At 40.4% G+C, this 22,258-nt stretch overlaps 4 protein-coding genes and 1 long non-coding RNA gene across 6 annotated transcripts in view; 3 read left to right on the top strand and 2 right to left on the bottom strand.

Annotated features, from left to right (window-relative positions):
• Window positions 1–531: 531 nt before the first annotated feature.
• LOC143346526 (uncharacterized) lies at window positions 532–1,607 on the bottom strand. The gene has a single exon (XM_076774689.1). The coding sequence runs from the start codon at window positions 1,108–1,110 to the stop codon at window positions 532–534; it is 579 nt and encodes a 192-aa protein (XP_076630804.1). The 5' UTR covers window positions 1,111–1,607.
• A 121-nt stretch (window positions 1,608–1,728) lies between these two features.
• Window positions 1,729–2,984, bottom strand: Eca (transmembrane p24 trafficking protein eclair). The gene is made up of 4 exons (XM_076774688.1): window positions 2,850–2,984; window positions 2,534–2,754; window positions 2,219–2,365; window positions 1,729–2,157 (listed from the first exon to the last, which is right to left on the bottom strand). Exons 1-4 carry the CDS (start codon window positions 2,980–2,982, stop codon window positions 2,008–2,010), a joined length of 651 nt encoding a protein of 216 aa, XP_076630803.1. The 5' UTR covers window positions 2,983–2,984; the 3' UTR covers window positions 1,729–2,007.
• Window positions 2,985–3,051: 67 nt separating this feature from the next.
• On the top strand, window positions 3,052–4,540 carry Ddrgk1 (DDRGK domain containing 1). The gene is made up of 2 exons (XM_076774686.1): window positions 3,052–3,250; window positions 3,396–4,540. The coding sequence occupies exons 1-2, from the start codon at window positions 3,166–3,168 to the stop codon at window positions 4,187–4,189; spliced, it is 879 nt and encodes a 292-aa protein (XP_076630801.1). The 5' UTR covers window positions 3,052–3,165; the 3' UTR covers window positions 4,190–4,540.
• A 2,621-nt stretch (window positions 4,541–7,161) lies between these two features.
• Window positions 7,162–8,539, top strand: LOC143346705 (uncharacterized). Its single transcript, XR_013080496.1, has 2 exons — window positions 7,162–7,383; window positions 7,472–8,539. It is a non-coding gene; the product is annotated as an uncharacterized LOC143346705 (long non-coding RNA).
• A 909-nt stretch (window positions 8,540–9,448) lies between these two features.
• Window positions 9,449–22,258, top strand: part of Rols (zinc-RING finger and ankyrin repeat domain-containing protein rolling pebbles) — a 61,628-nt gene continuing 48,818 nt past the window's right edge. For both annotated transcript variants that reach the window (XM_076775968.1, XM_076775966.1), the window contains exons 1-2: window positions 9,449–9,606; window positions 15,655–15,803. In XM_076775968.1, the coding sequence (XP_076632083.1) occupies window positions 15,707–15,803 (97 nt within the window). In that variant the 5' untranslated portion in view covers window positions 9,449–9,606; window positions 15,655–15,706. The remainder of the gene's footprint in view (window positions 9,607–15,654; window positions 15,804–22,258) is intronic.

Raw genomic sequence — 22,258 nt, 5'->3', positions numbered from 1 at the left:
AAGGATTTAACCACGTTTCATACATTTTATTATTGACGAAACGTAGCTCTATTAAAAAATGTATTATACATATACATTTTTTAATAGATGTTCACGTAACAAACATTTAACACTGTCAATTAGAACTTGCCATATATAGTAACTTTTTACATGTGCCAAGGTCTGCCATTTGAATTTTATCAATATTACTCTCAATAATAACATTGCAAAAGGCAAGTCTTAGAGAATCTTGGATCTGAGAAATTTTGTTTGAGAATATGTATTTTTTATCAAATTGTACATATTAAGAGTATTTACATTTTATACTATTAAAGGAAAAGTATAAAATATGCATACTACGAAAACAGCACTGTTTACTCTAGTAATTATATAATTTAAAGGATCAAAAACAAATTTTTATGTCTTTCGATATCGACCAAACTTCCGATATTATTTTTTACGCATATACTTGTAAGTTGTACGTAATATAAAGACCATAAGTGGTATACAATAAATTTTAAACTATTTATATTTGTTCAAATATTTTCTTTCCTACATGTCCTCCGAAGTTTCAGGTTTTTTATTCGAAATACGTATCGCGTTCTTTTGCTCTTCGATTAAACGTTCTCTGTTCATATTATGCTGTAAAGTATAAAATTCCTCTTTGGCAACGATCTCGAGATATCCGTCAACATCGTTCTGTATTTTTCGAACAGTCTCGCCTTTTGCCGCCAAAAGTTTCTCGATATTCCTAACCTTCTGCATTTCCGCGAACCATCCAAGATTATCCGCGATTAAATGATTATTTTTACAACCATCGCATCGTATTATAACTACTCCTTTTTCGTAAGCTATTTTCGATATGGTTTTACTATTTCTAAAATTGCAACGTTTACACGTAAACATCAATTTCAGTTTTGCCACGACCTTGCAAAGCACCTGTTTCTCGACAAGTTCTTTTTTGTCCTCTTGCGGTGATTCACAGAGATTCGTTTTCGTACGAATGAACATTTTTTCCTGACCATTATTGAATTTTTTTTGTGCAATCAACGAGATCTGATGCAAGTTGAAAGGCTCTCTCATAAGAGTCAGTCGCGTGCCAAGTCGGAATATCTGTCGTAACGAAAACATGACTGTCTTCTTTTTGTACTTATTCTTTCGTTACACGTTACTCATTTTTTAAATAAAAGCGTCAATATTGAACTCTTCAAGTACACGTGTACGTTAATACAAACAAGATTTTTCCACAAACATGTCTCTGACAGACGGAGATCGAAGCAGTTTATACTCAACTATGCATGCAGGCGAGTTCACAAGTATTCCAACGCCATTTTGTCTAACCTTTAGCTGCTATGTATATCGTTCGTAAAGTCGTAACACCGTAGTCACTAGATCTAAATTCTGACTTTTCTAAGCGATAAAACAAAAAGGGTATGTTACAAAATATTAACACAAGGATTAAACTACATTTGAATTCAGTTATAAAAACTTTCCGATTAAGAGAAATATATTTTTCAAGCATTTTTCCTGTTAATTTACAGACCCTCAGCGAAATAATAAAATTCAGATTCAAGTCAAAATGGACCTGAAGTCCGCCGTTCAAATACGAATAGTAATAATGCCATTGTCACTAAATTAGACCAATGAGCACTTGTGAAAAATCTCACCAGAACCGACATCCGACAATTTGCGATATTCCCTTGTTTGTGCAACACGAATCCGTGCCACTAATAACTGTACCGAGTAAGATTTCATAAAAATTATAGTAGTTTTATTTCTATGAAAAATTACATCATACGTTGTTTCCATTATACTGAAAAATTGATCGGTTTATATGGATACACTGACCAATGAACACACGTGGACGCACCCAAACTGATTGCACGCGTAAATACAATAGAAACGTTCATGAAAATAGACCCACTCAGTGCTTACATTTTTTTTTAAAAATAAATTATAACGAGTCTCGCACGATGATAAAAGAAATTTTCAAGATGACTAATACCCTAGAAATAACTGATTTTATTTTTATACTAATTTTTTTGCTTCAAAGAAACTCTTTAAGTGTCTCATTTGCCATGCTCCCATGACTAACAAGACCACAGATTGCGTGAGAGACCACCAAAATACACGACGATGCGTACTTTCGGACGTTTGCCTAAATCGTTCCTCCCGATACTAAAAAAGAAGAAAATTGTACGATTGAAACAGAATTAAACCTTAAAAAATAATTAGTTACCCTTTGATAATTTTGTTCCTTGGTTATCTGTTCTACTTGATCGATAAGTTGACGTATTCTCAATTGCAATTCTGAGAACTTTTCCTTTTGGGCCATATTGCCATAATCAATGGCATGTTCCCCCACTTGGATGTCCAAATGAACTCGCTGGATTATGGAACAGTTTTAGTTACATTGAATACTACTATTGAACTAGCAAATATTTTTACCATTCAAAGTTATTCTTAACCATCGATCAGGGCAAAAAGCAAGGGGGTAACATCGAATGGCCAAAATATTTTGTATGGGTTCTACTGCCTGTTCATGCTCACGTACCAGTTGTGTGCCACTGAACCAAGAACTGCTGTTAGAATACAAGCAGATAATATGTTCGCCAGGTGTGTGAGAAGTGAAAGAAAATCGTCCCTCTGAACTGTACACCATGGAAAGGACCATTTTGTCATCTGGATCCCGAACTTCCACGTGCATTCCCACACCAGGACTGCTTGGCATGAAACCGCCGGTTCTCGGATCGAACAATTCGACCTTGTAATTTACTATAAAGAAAATTATAAAGTCCAAAGGTTGATAAAACGTGAAATTTAACCAAAACGTCTATTGTTTTTGTCGGCATATATTTATTACTACGTACCTAAAACTGTAGTTTCATCTGGAATCTCTTCGATGAAACACTTTCTCTCTCCTTCAGCGATATGAAAATAAAGTCCCGTGCCATATTCGAGGATGCATAGGAAAACAAGAATTATACTTCCGTATTTCAACATGATTATTTGTACACGGTGCTGTTACGGCACAGCAAAACTTAAATTACGAGCAAAATTCTGTACGAGACAGTGTACAGCACACGTCACCTTCGAAAACAATCAGTTTAATACACGTACGCGGCGCCACTGGGCATTATCGATAACTTTCTTCGATAAGTCGACAATTTTAGTAAAATAAAAAGTATGGACGTCACTGTTTTAGCGATTGTCGCTGTTATAATTGCTCTTTTGATTGTCGCTTGCACGGTGTATTTACAACAACGATCCGGTACGTTCTAGTCTTTTATAACACGGTGCACGTTGCTAACAAAAAAATGTTCATTCCGTTACGAGCAAATTCCTAACCTCAAAGTTTGTTTTGAAACAGATGTTTTGACGACAGAAATGGGCAAAATGTTTTAAATGTATTGCAGGTACAAAGAAGAAACAAACCGACGTATCTGAGAGAATTCTGCAAGGCAGGCCAGTGAGGCGAACCGCTGGACAAAGAAATGCTAGACGTCGTATGCAAGCGAGCGTCGTTCCGCAGACGAACGAAGATGAAGATGTATCTGGAAACGAGGGTAATGACGAGGCTGACGAGAAACCAGATATATCCGATCAGAAGATAGGCGCGAAGAAACGAGCAAAATTGGCCGCCAAAGCAGAGAAGAAGGTACAGAGGGAAGCAGCTGAGCAGGAAAGAGAAGAGCGTAAAAAGCGGGAGCAACTGTACCAAGAACAGAGGGACAAAGAATACGAGAAGGAACGTGAAGAGGAATTAAAACAGCAAGAAGCAGAAAAGAAAGCCAGAGAGGAGCAGGAGAAGAAAGACCATGAAGAATATTTGAAAATGAAAGAAGCATTTAGCATAGAGGATGAAGGCTATGAACAGGAGGAACAAGAAGACGAAGAGAATTTACTGCAAGCATTTGTAGAACATATTAAAAGGAATAAAGTTGTAGTTCTCGAAGATCTGGCTGCTACCTTTGGGTTAAAGACAGCAAACGTGGTAGAAAGAATTCAAGCACTACAAACGAACGGTAGTTTAACAGGAATAATTGACGATCGAGGGAAATTTATTTTTATCTCGCAGCAGGAACTCGAAGATGTCGCGAAGTTTATAAAACAGCGCGGTAGAATCAGCATCACTGAATTGGCGGAAAATTCCAATCGATTGATAAACCTAACTCCCGAGAATAAACGTAGTATAGTGGAGGCTAGATAGACTTGCATTTTTATTATAATTAATTGCAATTGTAAATTAATAATTTCAAGTTAATTACTTTTTAAGAAAACCCAAGAAAAAAGGATCAAAAGCGTTAAATTTTAATTCTGTTGTTTATATAAAAAAAGCCTGCAATATTTTATATTGTATTATAAAATAAATATATTATAACAAATTTATGGATTAATTTCTATAATGTGATACATTCATACAGTGTGAAATATATATTTCAATAAATCGAAATTATTATCCATACAAATAATTCTATTGATACTCATACTTATTATAATTTAATATTTTATTTAATTGTAAATGAAAGTCTTTCAAAATATAAAACTTATTTACATCAAACTTTCCTCGTTCGATTAATTTCCCGACGATTGTTAATTTTCCGATTCTTAGTAAGAATTATGATTCAGTTGATCTGTATGCATTAGGCCAGTACTTCCCAACAGGTGTGACGCGTGTGGGCGTGTCACCAAAAAAAAAGTAGTAAGTTAATTAAAAGATTTTAATTGCAAAAGAATTCCTGTTGTTATAAAGATACTGCACAAATATTCTTATAACATTTTCTAAAAAAGCTCCATTTTCTCAAAAAACTAAAGTTATCTTCAAAACTTTATATCAAGAATTACGAATGTTTATTTCAAGCATTTTTCTGAACATAAAAGAGTTATGTTAAAGAAAATATTGCAAGTGTATAAATTTAACCGTAAAATTTCTTTATATTATTAATATAATCCCCGTTATTTGACAAAATGTACCCTAAAATACTACCTTCTCCTAAGTGTGTTATGTTATTAAAAACTTTAAAAGGTTCTGGATTAGATAACTTTAATGTAATATCTAAAGAATTGCATTATTAGAAACATTTCAATGCTCGAACTTCATCTCGTCGATGCCCTTCGTCAAACCATTATATTTCGGTTGTTGAAAAGTAACAACCTGATGACATCGAGGATAGATGTTGCATCAGATTCTAGTTTGCCTTTGGTTGCAAGCTACACGACTTATTTTTTATTTTTCTACGAATGTATAATTTATTTCGTTGGGCACGGCTCCGACGTCGACGAATGTGTCGCGATACACATTATGCGGTGGTTGCGAATCGTTAATGAACAAAATTGTTGTTTCAATTAAAGCAGGATAATCGGGAAACAGGGTCGAAAATGTTTACAACTTAAATTCGAGCTTGGCAATTATTTTTCCCATTCTAACTTACTAATATAATAGAAAAATTTAATTTTTGACACAAAGTTTCTCTGATTTTTTAACATAAACGGCATATCTGAGAACGTAACGTTAAAATTTGAAGTAAATACGGTCATTATGTTTCGAGAAATCTTGGCAACCAGTTCGAAAAATACAGTTTCGAGGTAAACGCGTTCAGACCTGTTCGTGCAATCTGACACGTTCTCGAAAACATTCTACGACTTTGTTATTTTGACGAATATCAAAACAAAACTTTAAAAATCTATTCGTATCAGTGTATCATAGATGATCTTGGAAAATTTAATCATTGATTTACGATAGTTCTTCGAATAGATCGAGGAAAAATTGTAAAATAGATCTTCCCAGCTTGAATAACAAGTCAAGTTCATTAACCAATATACATTATTAATGAGTCAAACTTCTGGAGCAATCATACTCATGATTTACTAAATCTTGAAATCCTAGCAATACGAGAAAGAAAACATGTATATATTTAAGGGAGTGTCACGAAATTCATTTGCATCGAATAATATTAACGAAATATTCTTTGCCTTTCATTTTCTGTGAAATACTGCTCACCAAAATGGCGGAATTCGTCGAAAAATAGAAAATGTCTGCCTCCTTGAGATCAAAATAGGACACGGTTACCTAACGGTTCATAATCTTGCTTTCTAAAAATTCTAATTAATTATACATTACTAAATATTATTTAGGTACCCCCCCCCCCCCAAGTAGACGAAGGAGATCTGTAAGAGTGGAAAACGTTATTTATGTACATGCTTGCTCAGAGTAATGAATATTTAAAAAAATCGTATGACGTTTTACAACCATTAAACCAATTGAACATTTTTCTGGTGGGATCGAAGGGATCGAGATCGATCCCCTCTCGAAATCCTCGATCAACAGGCGAAGAAGGGGATACTCTGAGACTATGTAAAAGCGACGGAGTCGCCAGAAGACCTGCAGTCTTCCTCGAGGCTTCGTGGCAACATTAATTTTGAAATTCCTCTTTCCACTTGACCATTCGAATCGAATTCTCTATAAAGAATCCAAGGCTTCGAAATTTCTTCGACATTAAAACAGAGATCGTAGTAGTGTTTTCCAGTGATCAAGAAGATCTTATGTGTCGATGAGGTGCAAAGTCTTCGACCGTCAAGGCAACTCCCCGACGTTTTTGCCAAGTGTCAGGTAAGTGCAAAAACAGGTTTCCATTTGTGCGTGCCGGTTTTCAGACGACGACAGCAGGAAGTCGATTTGCAGAAACCTTGATCCGTTTGTCATTATCCTGCGTAATTACGAACGAATTTCCTATACCCGTAGAACAGTGGTTTCTAAACGTTTCGAGACTCGTAATGAAAAGGTAGACATTTTGGGTCGTTTTTGATAATTAAAATTAAAAAATTGAGTCTATAAAATATACAGTACCACCTACTCTTTTAGTGTTTTCTTTAAATATCTATCGATGAAACAAAAAATATCCACTACGAGAATTTTGAAATACCAGAGCACCAAAGTCTCACAGACTCGATATTGATTAAATTAATTTTGTATTAATGGTTTTTACCGTTTCTTTTTCTGCACAGGCTCGCTAAAAACCTCCGAACTCGCAAGGGGAGCCGACGCGGTAACGCTGGAAATCGCTTAGAATTACTTGTTCTGGTTCACTTGCATCACGTGCCGTAGAGTGAGTATCCTAACTGCCAAAAAACTGTGAAGGAGCAATATAAAATTGCTGACGATAGCGATCATTGATTTTCAAGGTGATAAACAGAAGTGTCTGATAGCATCGGAGACTAAATTCAATCTGTTCGTGAGAAATTGTTCGTCACCGCTGAAGATTGGTTCGAATTGGTTTAAATCGGCGGTAGAAGGTCAACGGGAAGAGGTATCATTAAAAAACATCAAAGGGTCACTAAAAGAATCACAATGGTGCACACCAACATCATGAATTCCACGATAAAAGAACCCTTCCACGACATCAGGTATAACCGATACATTTTTTAATCTATTCTATTACAAATTCGTTTTCTCCGTGTTTGATTTCTGGAAATATTGTTTCCCAATGTGCAGGAAGGGCAAGACTGGATCCTCGTCGACGGGACAACAACAAGATTTGAAGAAGAACGACAAGTACGGTTCCTGGGGTCCAGTTTACAAGAACAAGCAAAACTTCATCGACATGCACATTTGTTGACGTCTCTTTAAAGGAAATGGCAACATCCGGTAATATCACGGTTAAATGGATCCAGACGCGTCGTTAGCGACGTGAAAGTAATCGAGTATCCAGAATCTGTGATCTTTCCACGATGTCACGTAACCCGGAGTTTGAAATTAGAATGCCGAATGCGACGGAAACGTATCCGGATTGTTCAACGCGTGATACTTTAAGGCCGTTAGCAAATCAAATGTAAAGGCGAATAAGAATGTGCGTACCATTGTGATTTCGAGTGTACTGTTTCATGCGACGTGTACATAGAATCATATTGGAAAATAAGGTCTTGACGAATAGAATCGCATCTCATCATTTAATTTTAAAAGGCTGACATTCAATACACCTTTTTCCTTTTATAATCACAAACAAATTTTTTTCAAACCATTTTTTTAAACATAAGGTTTTGGGAAATAGAACCATCTTTCGCATTTTAATTTTAGGATTAGTTCTATTTCTTTGTTTTCTTTTTATAACCACAATAATAATTCTTCTAATATATTCAGTGAACAGAATAATTAATGATGGTTTTAAGGTGGAAAGGGTTCTATCATTAATAATACAATAACATTATAATGACAACAGTAATAATTTGTCAGCTGAAGATTTTTTTAAAATAAATGCTAGATGTTTTTAAAAAATTTGGTTGTAACTAATTTTACGCGATTTCCGTTTGGAGGGACTGTTAAGTCGAGGCTTTACGTGTCACGAAACTGGGAAAAAAAGTAAATCGTGGGTTAGTTCCGGCGGATACGCGACCCACGAAGGGACAAAGACACAGAAGTCGGAAAAAATAGCCGATGGTACGCTGTCCGACGTTCTTGGATATTTGTGCAGACACGTTGAATGTAACACTCTTTACCATACAATTATCACGCTGTCAATGTCTGGCTAACGAATCTCATAAATAAATTCTCTATGTTCTTTTACGCCTTGTACATTTTCCTTCATTTTCCGAGCATTTACTAATAGCTCTTTCTTCGAGCATTTCAGTGAATTCTTCCGTACTGGTCAGACACTATCTATATCTACTTCGAGTCATGTTAGCTATTACTTATATTTTTCTATTCCATGTACGTAACTACGATTAATTATCAAACCTAATTCTGCCCCCCCCTCCCCCCAGAAACCCCATAAGGAACTACTGAAAATATCTGTAAAAAAGTATTCGAAAAATAAAAGATTCGTGGTCGTCCAACTCTTGGAAAACCTATAAAAAATCCCTCCAAAAAAAACTTCTAAAAATATCCAGTTTCATATTAATATTCCAGAACGATAAACTCGGCGAAAAGTTTACAATAAACGCTCCATAAAATACGCAACGAAGATCGAAGACTCTTGGAAAACTCGTAAAGAAATACTGGCGAACCCTGCTAAAAATATTCGAAACTTAATCAACATTCGAGATTGATAAACTCGGCGAAAAGTTAAAAACAAACAGGCCCGCGAAAACGTATACATCGAGGACGAGTATCGAAAGATTCGTCGATAACAGAGTCTCGGAAAAGCCATAAAGAACTACATCGAAATCCCATCATGCTCCGAGCCGTGCGAAAGAAAATAGTAGGGGAAAGCCCCTTCGAAGGTGGGGAAAGCAGCATGGAGGAAGACCGAAACAAAAAAGAAGGAAGCTCCTGGACAAACGAGAGCTTCGCCGAGAACGAGTGCAACGTGGTGCAGTCGTTCAAAGCGCGTCGACTTGGTCGGTCCTCCTCTGTACTTGGAGGGTCGGGGGAGGAGGTTACCATCGCGTTACCGTTCGCGCTCTATCTCTCTAATTTATTTATTTATTTAATTTCGCGTCGTCCTCCGAACTCATCGTCCTCCCGATCGGAAGTTATTTCGTTTTTTCCTAGCGAGAATCGAGTGCGTCGCCACGAAGAAGAAGACAAAGAAAGAGGAGAAAGAAGGAAAAGTAGTGTCGTTGCTCCGTGGAACGCGAGATACCCGACGAGTCGACGTCCCGACGTTGCTATTTCGAGGCTGAAACACACCGGTGAGCTTTTGTCCTACAGTCCCACGAGCAGTCTGGCCTCTTCAAGGTGCATAACTCGCGAGCTTTCGGTTTCATCGGGTACGATTCCCGTGGAAAAAGGCCACCCCGTTGCACGAACTCCTTTTTTCGGGATTCTGAATCGACCGCGTGCTCTGCATACCTACGCTCCTATTCGCGGCGAACGGCTCTCGTCCTTCTAAGGAACCTCTCCGGAGGTTCCCATCCGCGATCCTCCGTTTCTAACGAGATTTTGCACGATTGTAGTTCTCGAAATTCTGAAGACAACGATATACGGTTTTGGGCGCAGACGATTTATAGTTTGGGAGATATTTAAGGTTGAATTTTATTTAGGGTTGCATAGTTTTTCGTGATATATTTGTTACAAGGCTATATGCTTTCACCATAGGTTGTATAATAATATTATTGTATCAGTACATTGTTTAAGAATAAGAGAATCAAGTGTATCCACAGTTTTCGATCCACCGAAGCTGACTAGATAGTTAGTTTGATTATTTTGGATATTTTAAATGCACATGAGTATGAATCATCAGGGATTAATGATCTCTATGTATCGCTCAGGATTGGACTTATTATTGGGAGATGGAAAGATCAGTCCTGAGAGATATCACGAGGTAAATAACGAATTTTCTTAACCTAGTATGTGAATGGTGTTTCCGCGATAAAGTAATTCCTGCCTTTGAGAGCTATTTTAAATTTCGTTTCTTCCAAATGAAAAAATCGATTTTTCCAGATACCACCTCAGTAGAACCAGTTAAATTCCCTCAAAATAATATTTTCCTTGAAAAGTAATTCGAAGGAAATAGATGCAAACCCTGACTCTTCCTTTTATACAATGTTTTTTAGTATCTTAAAGAGTAATATTGAAAAAAATTATATACGTGGTAAAAAAAAGGTGTCAAAGTTTCCTTGGAGATGATTGTTCTAGAAATCTCTAATTTCTTAGTCATCAAGCTACGAATAACATTGTGTAAACAAAAAAGACTTCCATTCGTTTCCTTGGAATAAATTCTCAAAGATTTGACTGTCTAGTTAATATTTTTCTCTATCAAACCAGTTGTTTGATTCCTTCCAAGCGGGGGTTCGGGGGCCTCCTGACGCAGACCGGAAGCGGAGCTTCCTCCGCAATGATCCCTTCGTTCGACATGGAACAACGTCTCTATGCGTGCCGAAGGGCGCCCGTCGCGTCTAAATCGCGACGCCTTCCTTCCTCCCATCCCTGTCGATGGTAATGCTCGTTGCATCCGTAGGTGCGACGCCTCCGGGGCGCTATTTTTGTCTGACGGCCAACAGTTACTAGTAGACACCCTCTTGCGAGCAGCCGGAGATTTCTACGCGCGCCGTGATCCCCAACGGGCGCGTGCCCGTGCATGCTCTTAGGCTCATTAGGCTACGTCCCCGGAAAGAAAACTGACGAATGATCCGATAAGAATACTAGCTGGCTCGTCCCAGATATCTGGGACAACGCCTCCAAGCGTTCCTTCCATCCTCAACCTCCAGAAACTCCTTTGTTGAGAGTTTAGGGACGACTTAAACTTTTGGGAGAGGATGCTTCTCCATGGGGGTCGAGTTTGGGCAGTAAACTCGTGGTCTCTCAATTACCATAACGCAAGAAAGAATATTAGTAGCTCTTCAAAGCACCAGACAACTACAATTTTGCAATATTGATTACCAAATTCTCACATAGGGAAGACCAGGGCCAAGGGGTCAAATTTTTAGAGTCTCGAGCATTTACAGCTTCGGTAAAGTGCACTGTTTCATCAACGAGAAGGCAAGATACTCGACGGATGTTCCATGTTTGACAATCGCGTGCACAGCGGCGCACGTGTCCACCATCACGCGAGCGCGCGTGCCCCGCGTTAACGCCTCGAAGTTTCGGGGGAGCTTAAGAGTCGGGGGAAGCAACGAGCAGAGAAAAAATGATCGATGAAAAAGTCTCGAGGGGCGTTTTGGAACAGGGGACATCTGAATGTCTATATTTGTTCCCCGGAAAGCGGAACAGAGTCGAAGTCGATCGACGATCGGGGACCACCCCCCGATAGGAGACTGCTCGGTCGGTAATCGCAGACCCGTGGGGTCTTCCCCGTTCGAAACTCGATCTTCCGCGCGCCTAAATATAACCAGGAAGTAACGACGGCGGCAATTTACGTATGTTCTCGTCACCTTCTGGGACCAGCCAGCGCATAAACCACGTGGCAACAGGGCTCAACCCTGACAGAAGTTCCGACCGCATTATTGCATTAGCCTGCAGGCACGTGCGCGCGTGGGTGCAAAGGGCAAAGCGTCGGTAAGTGGCGTCAGAGGCGTCAGGGGTGACGTCGGGGTCCTCGGATGGGACCGGTTCGTTCAACTCGAGGGTCGAGGTAATAGATCCCGGAGCTACTAAATCCCGAAATTTCATCTCGAATCGGAAACCTCGACGGAGCATCTTCCGAAACGCTTTCGGAACAAAGTTCCACGAATCGACGCCATTTCATGCTAAATCTAGCTTAGCACTTTTCTTTTATTGGTTGAATACAGTGACTACAACATTTTTACTTTGACTGTTTCTAAATTATATCCAGAAATAAGTTAAAACTGGTATGGAGCAAGTATTGCACCATATTGCTCAAATACAAGGAACTGGATATGCAAAAATGAGTAACGCGTCCATCTAGTCTTACGAGAGTTCATCAAGATTATAAAAAAGGCAATTAGAATAATGTTTTTCTTCGTTTGTTACTCATAACACTCATTAATGCAAATTTCTCAGCACCTGTTTTGCCTTCTTTCGCATGCTCATTTTGAATCATAATAAATAATGACTGAATTATTATTCAAGGCATTTAATGCGCGTATTAACTTGGTTCGATATGCTTTCTTTAGATCGTATTAATTTGATTTTTTTGATCGTACAATTTGAGTTTTTGTCTGTTAAAAATATATTCCATTGTCGCCCCGAGCTTTAAACTAGACACAGTCCTGGTAACGATGAAGTTTCTCAAAAATTCTGATCGCTGCGGCTGAATTCTATCCAGCGGCGTTCTCTCTCACCGGTACACTTGTATTACGAGTCTTAAAATAAAGTAGCCGAGTGGCTTTTTCTCTATCGATCGGAAATTTTCCTTTAATAAGCCATAACGCGTCGTGTAATTCCCATCGTAGCGTAAGTATGTCTCGTGAGAACTCGTTGACAGGATGTTAACATATCCTGTCGTTAACATCCCCGGTTACACTTCAATTATACAACAACCGCGTGCGATCGCACGAATTATTTCGTTCCACGACTGAATTCCCTCAGTCGTATTTACATTTCCAGCCGGGACCCCGTATTTTTTCACCCGCGGCGTTTCTTCCGATCGCTTCCGTCGTTTAATTTTAGCAACAAAATCTCCTTGTAAACGTCCTATATTTACCCTTGGCCGCTGGAAACAGGGAAACAGGAATTTCCGCGATGCCCTTTTCGCGTCTACGGTTTGGCTCACCTATTTCTAAGTCGAGCGCGACGCGTCCCGACGCGATTCCATTTCGTCGGGGCGCCGTATCGATGCAACAAAAACAAAAATATAATGAGGAGGGGGAGGAGGATGGAAAGAAAGTGGAAGAAAAATAGAATAAAATCGATGATTTCCTCCTACTTCCCCGCTAAACGAAACGGGAGGAAAGAACCGCGGTCTACTTGGGTGGGGGAGCGTGTCCTAAGAATAGAAGAATTTCTTTTTCCTTCTGTCCTTTCGTCGTGCAATTGTCGAGGGAGTTTGGAGATGGTTACCTGCAAAGTGGAAAACGGTCGTCCGTGAAACGTCGAAACTCTTCCCAGACGGTCCAGTGACGTTCAGACTCGAGACGAGACGCTCTTAATGCAACAGTTTAAAAATATCGATTCCTGGAATGGATCGCAGAAATCGAGCAGCGTGATGTTCAGTCCTCTTCCTCCTCTTTGTTCCATGTATAACGCGGACCCCCCGCGAACCTAAAGGCGTGGTTACAACCACCGCTCTGTGCCTCGAGAACACACGTGCATCCGCTGCTCGGTCGCGCAAATACCCGGAGAGATTAATACGGCTCGAATTAACTCTGCTATCCACCAAACGATATGAATAAATTGTATTCAATTTTCAATAGAATTTTAGAACATCCACAAACCGAAAAAATATTTGTTTCGATTTCTCAACGATCAACTTATCTACGTCACTTATCGCTCGCGCAGAGATCTCTCATTTTATATAAAATGAACGTTTTAAATAGTATCAAAAGAAATGGACGAATGTGTTCAGAAATAAATAAAGAGCTTCGAAGTTGGAGCTACTAAACGCACGCATGGAACACGAATTCTCGATAGGTAAAATATTTGCCTTTCAAAGATACGTTACTGTTTGCAATGTACCGACAGCTGGTAAATTCTTAGACATAACGACGGGTTCGTTCCTTCGGTGATCGCATCTCGGAAGAATGACGTCTACCGGTGCGTCGAGACGGCGGCGGTCGTCTTACCCGAAATAGATCCTATATCCCGAACACGAAGACGACTCGTGAACCCAGCCACGGGGGAACCGGTTGCTAGGGGGGAAAACAGATCGCTGCTTCCGATAGGTTTATTAACGAAGAAAAGTTGTTACTCTGCTGTATCGACTCACTGCTTGACGAGTCGAAGCGCGAATACTTAAAAATGCACAAGAATCAGAGTAACGTGACCGGATTTCCGGGTCAGAGTTCCATTTTTCGGAAATATTACCATTTCGAGACAGATATTTCGAATCTAAGACTGTCCCGTATAATTCAAGATGGTCGACGATCAGTGTTGCCAACTTCCAGTAGTCGATGCAATCTAGTCTCTATAATAGTAAATTACGATATCTTTGAATTAGAACTAGTTATCCCATCTGCCATAATAAATTATAATAAATTGATATTCGCAATATCGTGCAACGAAGACGTTAAATAAATGAAATAATTCTTGATCGCGGACAGTTTGATCGATCTGCACCATGCCCAACCCAACGTAGAATCCATATTACGTGGTCGAATCTTTCAACGGATGTTCTACGTACACGGAAAATGAAACACAGAGGTTGGATTGTTTGACTAAAGATTCGGGAGGGGTTGCCATTTTTGGTACAAGGCCACAGATGTTGGCCGTAGCAGCACACGAAAGACATATGGAACAAGGGGCACGCGATCAAATAAACTAGACCTTTATTACCTGAAGACGTTTCCAAGTAATCATTCCAAATTGCTCCTCTTCCGCTTAATTTGCATTATCGCGAAGACGAGAATGTCGAGTCTGTTACGCTCGAGCAGACAAACGGCCGATTTTAATTCCAAGAATTTCGTTTCGCGAACGGTGGACGATTAAACGCAAACCTGAAATTCTTGCGGTTAAAACGGTGGCCGTAACCGTGTAGCAAAATTTTTTCCAACGATATTATACCGAGTAACGGTATTAACATATTTGCAGCGCTCTACTTGCACTATCTATGAAACGTATTTTAGATTCACGGTAGTCGTGAACTATGTTCTCGTCGTGTATCGATATATCGTTACTAGCGATCGGTACGGGTGGACGATTGACCGACCAATAAACGCGGGAAAATAACGCGATATTCGAGGTTAATGGATTGCAAAGGTTCCCGAACGATTCAGAATTTACTGGCACTTTCGACGAGTTCCGTTGGCGAATATGGAGGCGTACTTGCGGCACGACAGGATGTACTTTCGTCAAAAATCTACAGAAATCCCAGCAATCACTATATTTGGCCTTCTGAGTCATGGCGTGGTTGTGCAGCCGTCGCGCAAGCTTTGAATTCTACCGCGCGCGGCACCGCTATTTTGTCTTCTACTCCATCGAATTCTTGGGACGCTTTCGTCCTTTTTGTTGTTTCCTCGCATTTTGTATACGCTTTTGGAAACTAATGCCATTGAGTCGAATCGGGTTTCTAATTACTCTACGGGATTATTTTAACTCTGCAATCCTACGTCGATTCGAACTCGACATCGTACAACAAAAGTGGAACAAAATTAATTTTGTTTCGTTTAAAATTATTTTTACAGTTCGTTCGTGGATGTATCGTAATAAGAAGACGTCTATTTGAAACGTGACACGATGAGAGCGCGGGAATCAGTTGTGTACACTCCAGTGTCCCTAGGACCGGACACGGACGATGAAGAAACGTTGGTCAATGCGGAAATTTACAATAATGGTGAGTCTCCAATGTATTTTAAATAAGAGACGTGTAAACTTTTATTTGAGTAATAAACTTACGTTAATTCCTAGCGTTTAGTGAATCGAACAGTTAAATTAGACAGATAAAAATTTTGCCCGTCTCTGTTTCAAATCCATTCGATCGGTTTTTAATTTTCTCACTGTTGGCAAGGCGTGATGGAAGGCTCGAACCATTTTTACCGACAGCCAGTAAACGTCACTCTCGACCTTATCGCCGGGGAGGTCTGTATCTTGACGGAGCAAGGTTACTGGCCTTCGCGAAGTCGCTTATGCAGCGAATCGCATCGACACCGACAAAAGAATCCCCTTATCTCGGCTCGATGTTTAACGTCGCTTAACCGTGGCTAATAGCGTTTTGTGGCGAGTTTTTTTACCGCGTTCCGGTTGAACTTGTTCCGCAGATAAATCACCGAGATCAAGTCGCGCGGAACTCCAGATTACCGAACGAGAAAATTCATTGTTATCGATGCATGACACACGAAATCGAGCAAAAAAAAAAAAAAAATTACTAGATGGACGATAGATTTATTGTCCCCGGAAAGGGTGGCGTCCCCAGCTGTCGCGCGTCTCACCTCGGGACGAGCCAACCGTATAAAATGTAAGGCAAATACCTGGGCGTTCGAGGACTTTCCTGCGAACTAGTCGCGACACCTTTTCTTTATTAAAATTCCACGCGGACCGAACACGGATATTCCTGACCAAGTCAAGCCGGATACGATTGGAAATGGAGGAACGAAGACAGCCACTCTGACTCAGAGCACACCTACACGACTTCCGAATTCGAACTTCGCGCTTGTAATGCATGTAGGATAGGGCGGGGGCGTGGCGTATGTACGCAATACCCGGAGAACCAGCCGCGTCAGGCTCCGTTTTTGGCAACGATAATACGCTCACCTGGAAGAGCATTGTTTAATCGCGCGGGTTGTCTTATCTTCGTGGCTCTCGGAAGAATGACACCTCGAACGTTGGAAAACAGACGCGATAACCGAGCTTAAATATTGAACGACTCTTTCTTATGTAAGAACGACCGTTTCTAATTTCATAGTTCGGTCTGTTTATTCCGATCGTTTCGCGCGGAATTGGCGTGTCGCCGAATTTTCGACGTTTCTCAATTTTTGCATGGACATTTTAAATTTGACTTTTGCTATACTAATATTCTTTACCTTTAATTTCTCTCGTGGAAAACACTCTCCTAATTTTCAAACGAAGAGTTCTAAAGAGAAGAACTTCAAAGATTATTAAACGAAAATCGCGTCCATGTTGGATCGCGCCACTTATCTTGAATCTTTATCGCAATTATAACACTGTTTCGATTCCAAGAGGAAGATATCGCAACTTTCTTGTCTGAAGGGCGTCATTGTTTCATCATAATCGAAACCAGAACTAGATTTGCAGGAAACTAACATTCAGCGGTGAAAAAAGGAATCATATCTTGATTTATAAGTGTCCATTGTTTCCGTGTGTAACGCGTACAATACCCATCAAGAGTCTTGAGGTGATTTCTAAATTTTCTGTGAATCTAAAAAATGTTAAATGGCCACGTTTGAAGGAGATCAATCTTACTTAATATTTCGAAGGAAGTATACTGTTAATTGTGCCAACGTTCCCTCCTCTGAAGTATACGTACTCATTTTTTTATATGTAACACTCGTTTCGCCAGAATAAGAAATAGATCAGGATTACTGTAAAGAATTTCAAAGTGTTTTCTATTCATTCTAGAGAATCCCACTCCTACAAACGATAGATAGAAATAATCACTATGTGTTAACAGTTCTGTAATTTTTTATAAACATTTATTATAGTGTCGTGATACTTTTGAGCCGGAGTGTATGCACTAGTTGGCGCGCGCGCGCGTCCCGATAATCGGTATTTGTCAGTGCAACGTGATAAGAAGCGCAAAGGAGGAGTTAGAGAAGCGGTACCCTGAGGATTGTCCACGAGTCTCGGTACTCGATAAGTATTATCTAGAACTGGCGCCGTCTGGCAATTCTATTAATTTCCCAATCACGGGTATAAACGCGAGTCCGGAAAAAGTCATGGCTACCTTTTCAACGCGGAGGATGCATAAATCGTGCGTTAGATAGACGCGAATAGGCAGTGTTCGAGCTTTACGATCGATTTCCTGCATGCTGGGTGAAAGTAACGGCCCCGGTGGAAAACATCGGTTCGGTTTAATTACGATTCGAGGTAATTTTGCCGGACCAGGCTCGATCGTTCGCGTCAGAGATGGACGAAATTTTATTCGAATTACACAGAGCCCGCCATCAGGTGTCATTTTTCATAATAAAACTACCTATTTATATAATAATACCAGCTTTCGTGGTTGGAAATGGAAGCCAATTCACTGCGTTTTCAACAAACCAGACCAATATATATTTGCATTACACGTATTTATTAACTGGTAACTCTATTGCAATTTGAAGAAAATGATCTTTCATATTACTGTGAAGTTTCTTTTTTACGAATCAACACTTGCAATGGCAAATTTTTTTTATAATTTCACGGGGAGGAATTCCCAAGATACTGTTCGTCATTTTAATCAGTCTTCCACTTTTCGAGCTCTTTCAGATTCGTCGCTGGAAATGACGTTTTTCCGTCTTTGTCAGTCCTGTTATTTAGAAAAGAAATTGAGTCTCGTGCATCGATCAGCAAGCGTTCAGCTTTCTCTGTGTCGTCTTCCGTCTCACGACAGCTAGTCGTGCCGTTTATCTCCGTACGTGCGTCACAATGATCTCTTCATTGGGCCGTTGAAACGACCGCCGTTTCCCGAGTAATCCGAATCCGCGGTATCCGGATGCAGATAACGGTGCAATAAACGGGAGCTAACCGCGAGCCGTTTACGAGCCTTTGTGGATAATTGTACAATAATTAAGTCACGTAGTGTACTTTTTCATAATACGCCGATTCGTTTCGTGTTTCCTGTTTTCCCGCTCGCAGATAGCGTACAGCTTTTTTCTGCCTTCGATGCCCGATTAATGGGTAGAGGTCAGTGAGCACGTAATGTCGTCGCGCTGTAGCCTTCGTACTTCGAAGACGATTAGATTTCTTGAAACTTCGCGTACAAAGTAATTCCCACGCAATTATTTTTTTGCCAATCACACGGAACGTGCAAAATTCCTCGTAACCCTTTACAGGTGTTCGTATCCTTCGTAAAGAAGGTAAGAAGAAAACTGGATCAACGTAAACGTCCAAATTGTCGTCCATTGACCAGGGGTTTTTACAAAATTATCTAAAATATCGATGTTGCGTCACATTCTGCTACAATATCTCCTCAGAAGACAGCGATAGTTGCTGGTTTTCTTGCAATAAACCTTATCTTTAAAGTATCCCCATAAATCAGAATCCAATAGGGTTAAATCTGGATAACGCCGAGGATACTCAATGGTACCTCTTCGCCCAACCCATGCGTTTGGGATTGGGAAACGTTCAGATAAGCCCCAGCATAGGTGCCTCATCTTATTGAAAATAAAATTCATCGTTCTTAAATAACTCACGAATGCGTGGGACGATTGATTCTTGAAATAAAGCGAACATCGATAACAGTCGAACAAAAAAAAAGAATGGTCCAACCAAACCCACGGATGATAATCCGTACCACGTTTGATCCCCAGTATCTTTACACCTTGTGTCTTAGTATCCTCGGGTACCTAACACGAAACAATAGTGGTTATTAATAGCGCCATTTAACTTCAGTGCCACCTTATCGTTTCACACGATCCTATTGGCAAATGGGACGTCCACAAGCCCCAACAAACGCTCAAACACTCCTCGTACGTCTCTAAACCTAGGTAAGGTCTCAGTCTAAAGATCATGGCAGCAACTTCCTGAAGTTCCATCAAAGTCTAAACGTTATACATTGTGTTCCTCAAGAGTTTCAAAAGTTCTAAACTTTCGATCATATTCGAAGCTTCCATTTCAAGTTCTCCCTCAGCACAAGAAGATCCTCCGATGAAATTCAAACGCTTCGCGTAAGCGGACCCGATAAAATCGTAAACAGACGTTCCAGCGTCCCTCTTCTCTCCGTCCCTTCGTTATCGCTTCTAGAAGCCACTCCGCGACGCAATCCCTCGGACGCTTTCCCCAATCGCGCACGGATCTTTTCTTGCGCAACGTCAGCGCAGGAATCGTATCGCCGAAGAGCACGAAACGGTTGCTCAATGAAACGATCGCCGACCGAAAAGCCAGAGTCGAGCCGTGGTTCAGGACGCGCGACAGCCCCGTTCTCGCGGGTAGCTTCGCGATCTCGCGAGAACGTATCTTACGATCGCACGATCGCCAGGGTACGGTCTCATGCCGGACACGTAGTGGACGCATGCCACGTACGTATCGTGGCCGCATAAAACGGCGAGGCCGTACCTTTCAGCGCCCTCGTGAGATCCACGATCTCGGGCACGTATAATCCCTCGGCGAAAAAACGCCTAGGAGCGGCTACGTGCGCGCACACCAACGGATATGTGCACGTGTACGAGCGGGAGATGGTAATCTGGGGGGGTGGGGGAGTCTGTGGTTGTCGGTCGTCGTGCACTGGCGACCACCGATCGTAACGAGCCGATCCCAGGGGTTTTTCTTCTTTCGTGGGAATAAAGAGCGATACGCCTTCTCGCTCTCCACTATTCTGCGGTGAACTATACCCTGAACGCGAAGGGTATAACCTGGGGTTGCTCGTTCCGTAGACTCTGTTTTCCGTTCTCGACAAATGACTTTATCACGGGTGAGGTATACGAGTAGACCTTAAATCGAATGTATTTTTTCGGCCCATCTTTCTGGGGCATTAGAGCCCTATTACCATTATCGTGTCACTCGCAACATTATCAATAGGTTATAGAAATTAACACAAGAGCCATTTTTATGGGGGTTTAACGGTGTTAAGGAACAACATTTCAAAGATTCCTGGAATTTTTAAATATTCTTCATCAAAATACGCGTTGTTTGCACTTTGAAATTTTAAAATCCTCCAATCCGTTCAGGAGTTATGATTTTTTAAACATACGTCAACATACATCATCCTCAGTCAGTGAACTCCAGAGAAATGCCGCTGTTTAAATGCTGTTTTCAGTCCTGACTGAATGAAGTTGATATTGACCCATAGGATAATCTTATCTATTTGGTCATATATCTTGCATCCTAGGCTAAAAACTAGTTTTCCTTGCTACTAGTGTCATTAGAAACACAATTACTATATGTAGTACTATTAGATCTATTTTCTGAGTAAATGATATGCTTGGTGGTTTCTGAATCGAACGAAATAAATTTGTGGATGTACGAGGAAGAGTGGCGAATTTAAACGAATCGACACTGTGATTCCTCCACGATTCCTTTCCTTCGGGCGAGTTGGGGTTAATTGGTGGGACGGTTTCTCCTCCTCTTCGTTAATTGGGTCGCGCCGCGTGCAACGAAAACCGTGAAAGTAACTTCTACTGTTCCAAGGCGAGCGATATTTAATCCGAAGGAGTAATCGAAAAGATTACGGTTAACGGCGTGTGAGAGTCCGGGAACGACGTCGTGTAAGTATGCAGAGAAGGAGGGGCCTTCGAGGAAAAATAAGTTAAAAAAATGTCGAATAAAATATTTTCGTGCTTCGTTTTTGAGAAAGTTTGAATCTGCCCACGTTGTTTACGCGCTCCTACTCTGTGCGTTACACATAAGAGACCGTATATGGACTAATCCTCGATATAACGACAGATGTCTTCCTCGATATAACGACACGAATCGTTTATGCAGTTTACTGCCCCTTCTAACCCTTTTTATCCCTGTTATCATATACTTTTAATTACCACCGGATAATTCGACGACATTTTTCATTAATAATTGAGTAAATGAAAATTGGTTAAAATTTCTCAATTTATTTTCCTGGGAGCATTGCCAATGAACTGATTATGCTTTCTCGATGAAAATGAGTCCAAACACGACCTACTTTTGGATTACGTTCAATTCTACATAACTGTAACTTTTATAAAATTGCGTCAAATAATGTATAACTAAAAATAGTCATAATGTCGTCGTGTTTGGACTCATTTTAATCGGGAGAACCTCGCCAAATCAACGACGATACTCTCGCGAAGATAAAACAGAAAAAAATGTATATCTTGACTAATGGATCGCTCAAGAAGATCTCGAACAAAACACTTTCCCTCGACACTACTCTTTTGGCCATTCTTCCAATAATTAAATCAATGAGATCGAGGATAAAAATTGTTGGAACGCGATCAAGAACGAAGCTCGTTAGGTGGCTGGTCAGCCGTAGGTTAGAAGTTTCAGTCGGACGATTGTAAAATTTAATTAACAAACGGGAAACCGGGCTACCATAACTGGTAGCCGCAGGGCAGTTAATTACGTGAAAATTACACACCATTTGGACGGTCGATATCGACGGTCTCGCCTCGACTCTCGCTTTTCCACGTGTCGCCCTCTGCTAGGTTGCGCCAATCACGC

This window comes from Colletes latitarsis, chromosome 10 (assembly GCF_051014445.1).
Source record: "Colletes latitarsis isolate SP2378_abdomen chromosome 10, iyColLati1, whole genome shotgun sequence".
In the NCBI taxonomy this organism is placed as follows: domain Eukaryota; kingdom Metazoa; phylum Arthropoda; class Insecta; order Hymenoptera; family Colletidae; genus Colletes; species Colletes latitarsis.
Note: the sequence above shows the minus strand (reverse complement) of the source record. Positions and strands in the feature narration are given on the sequence as shown.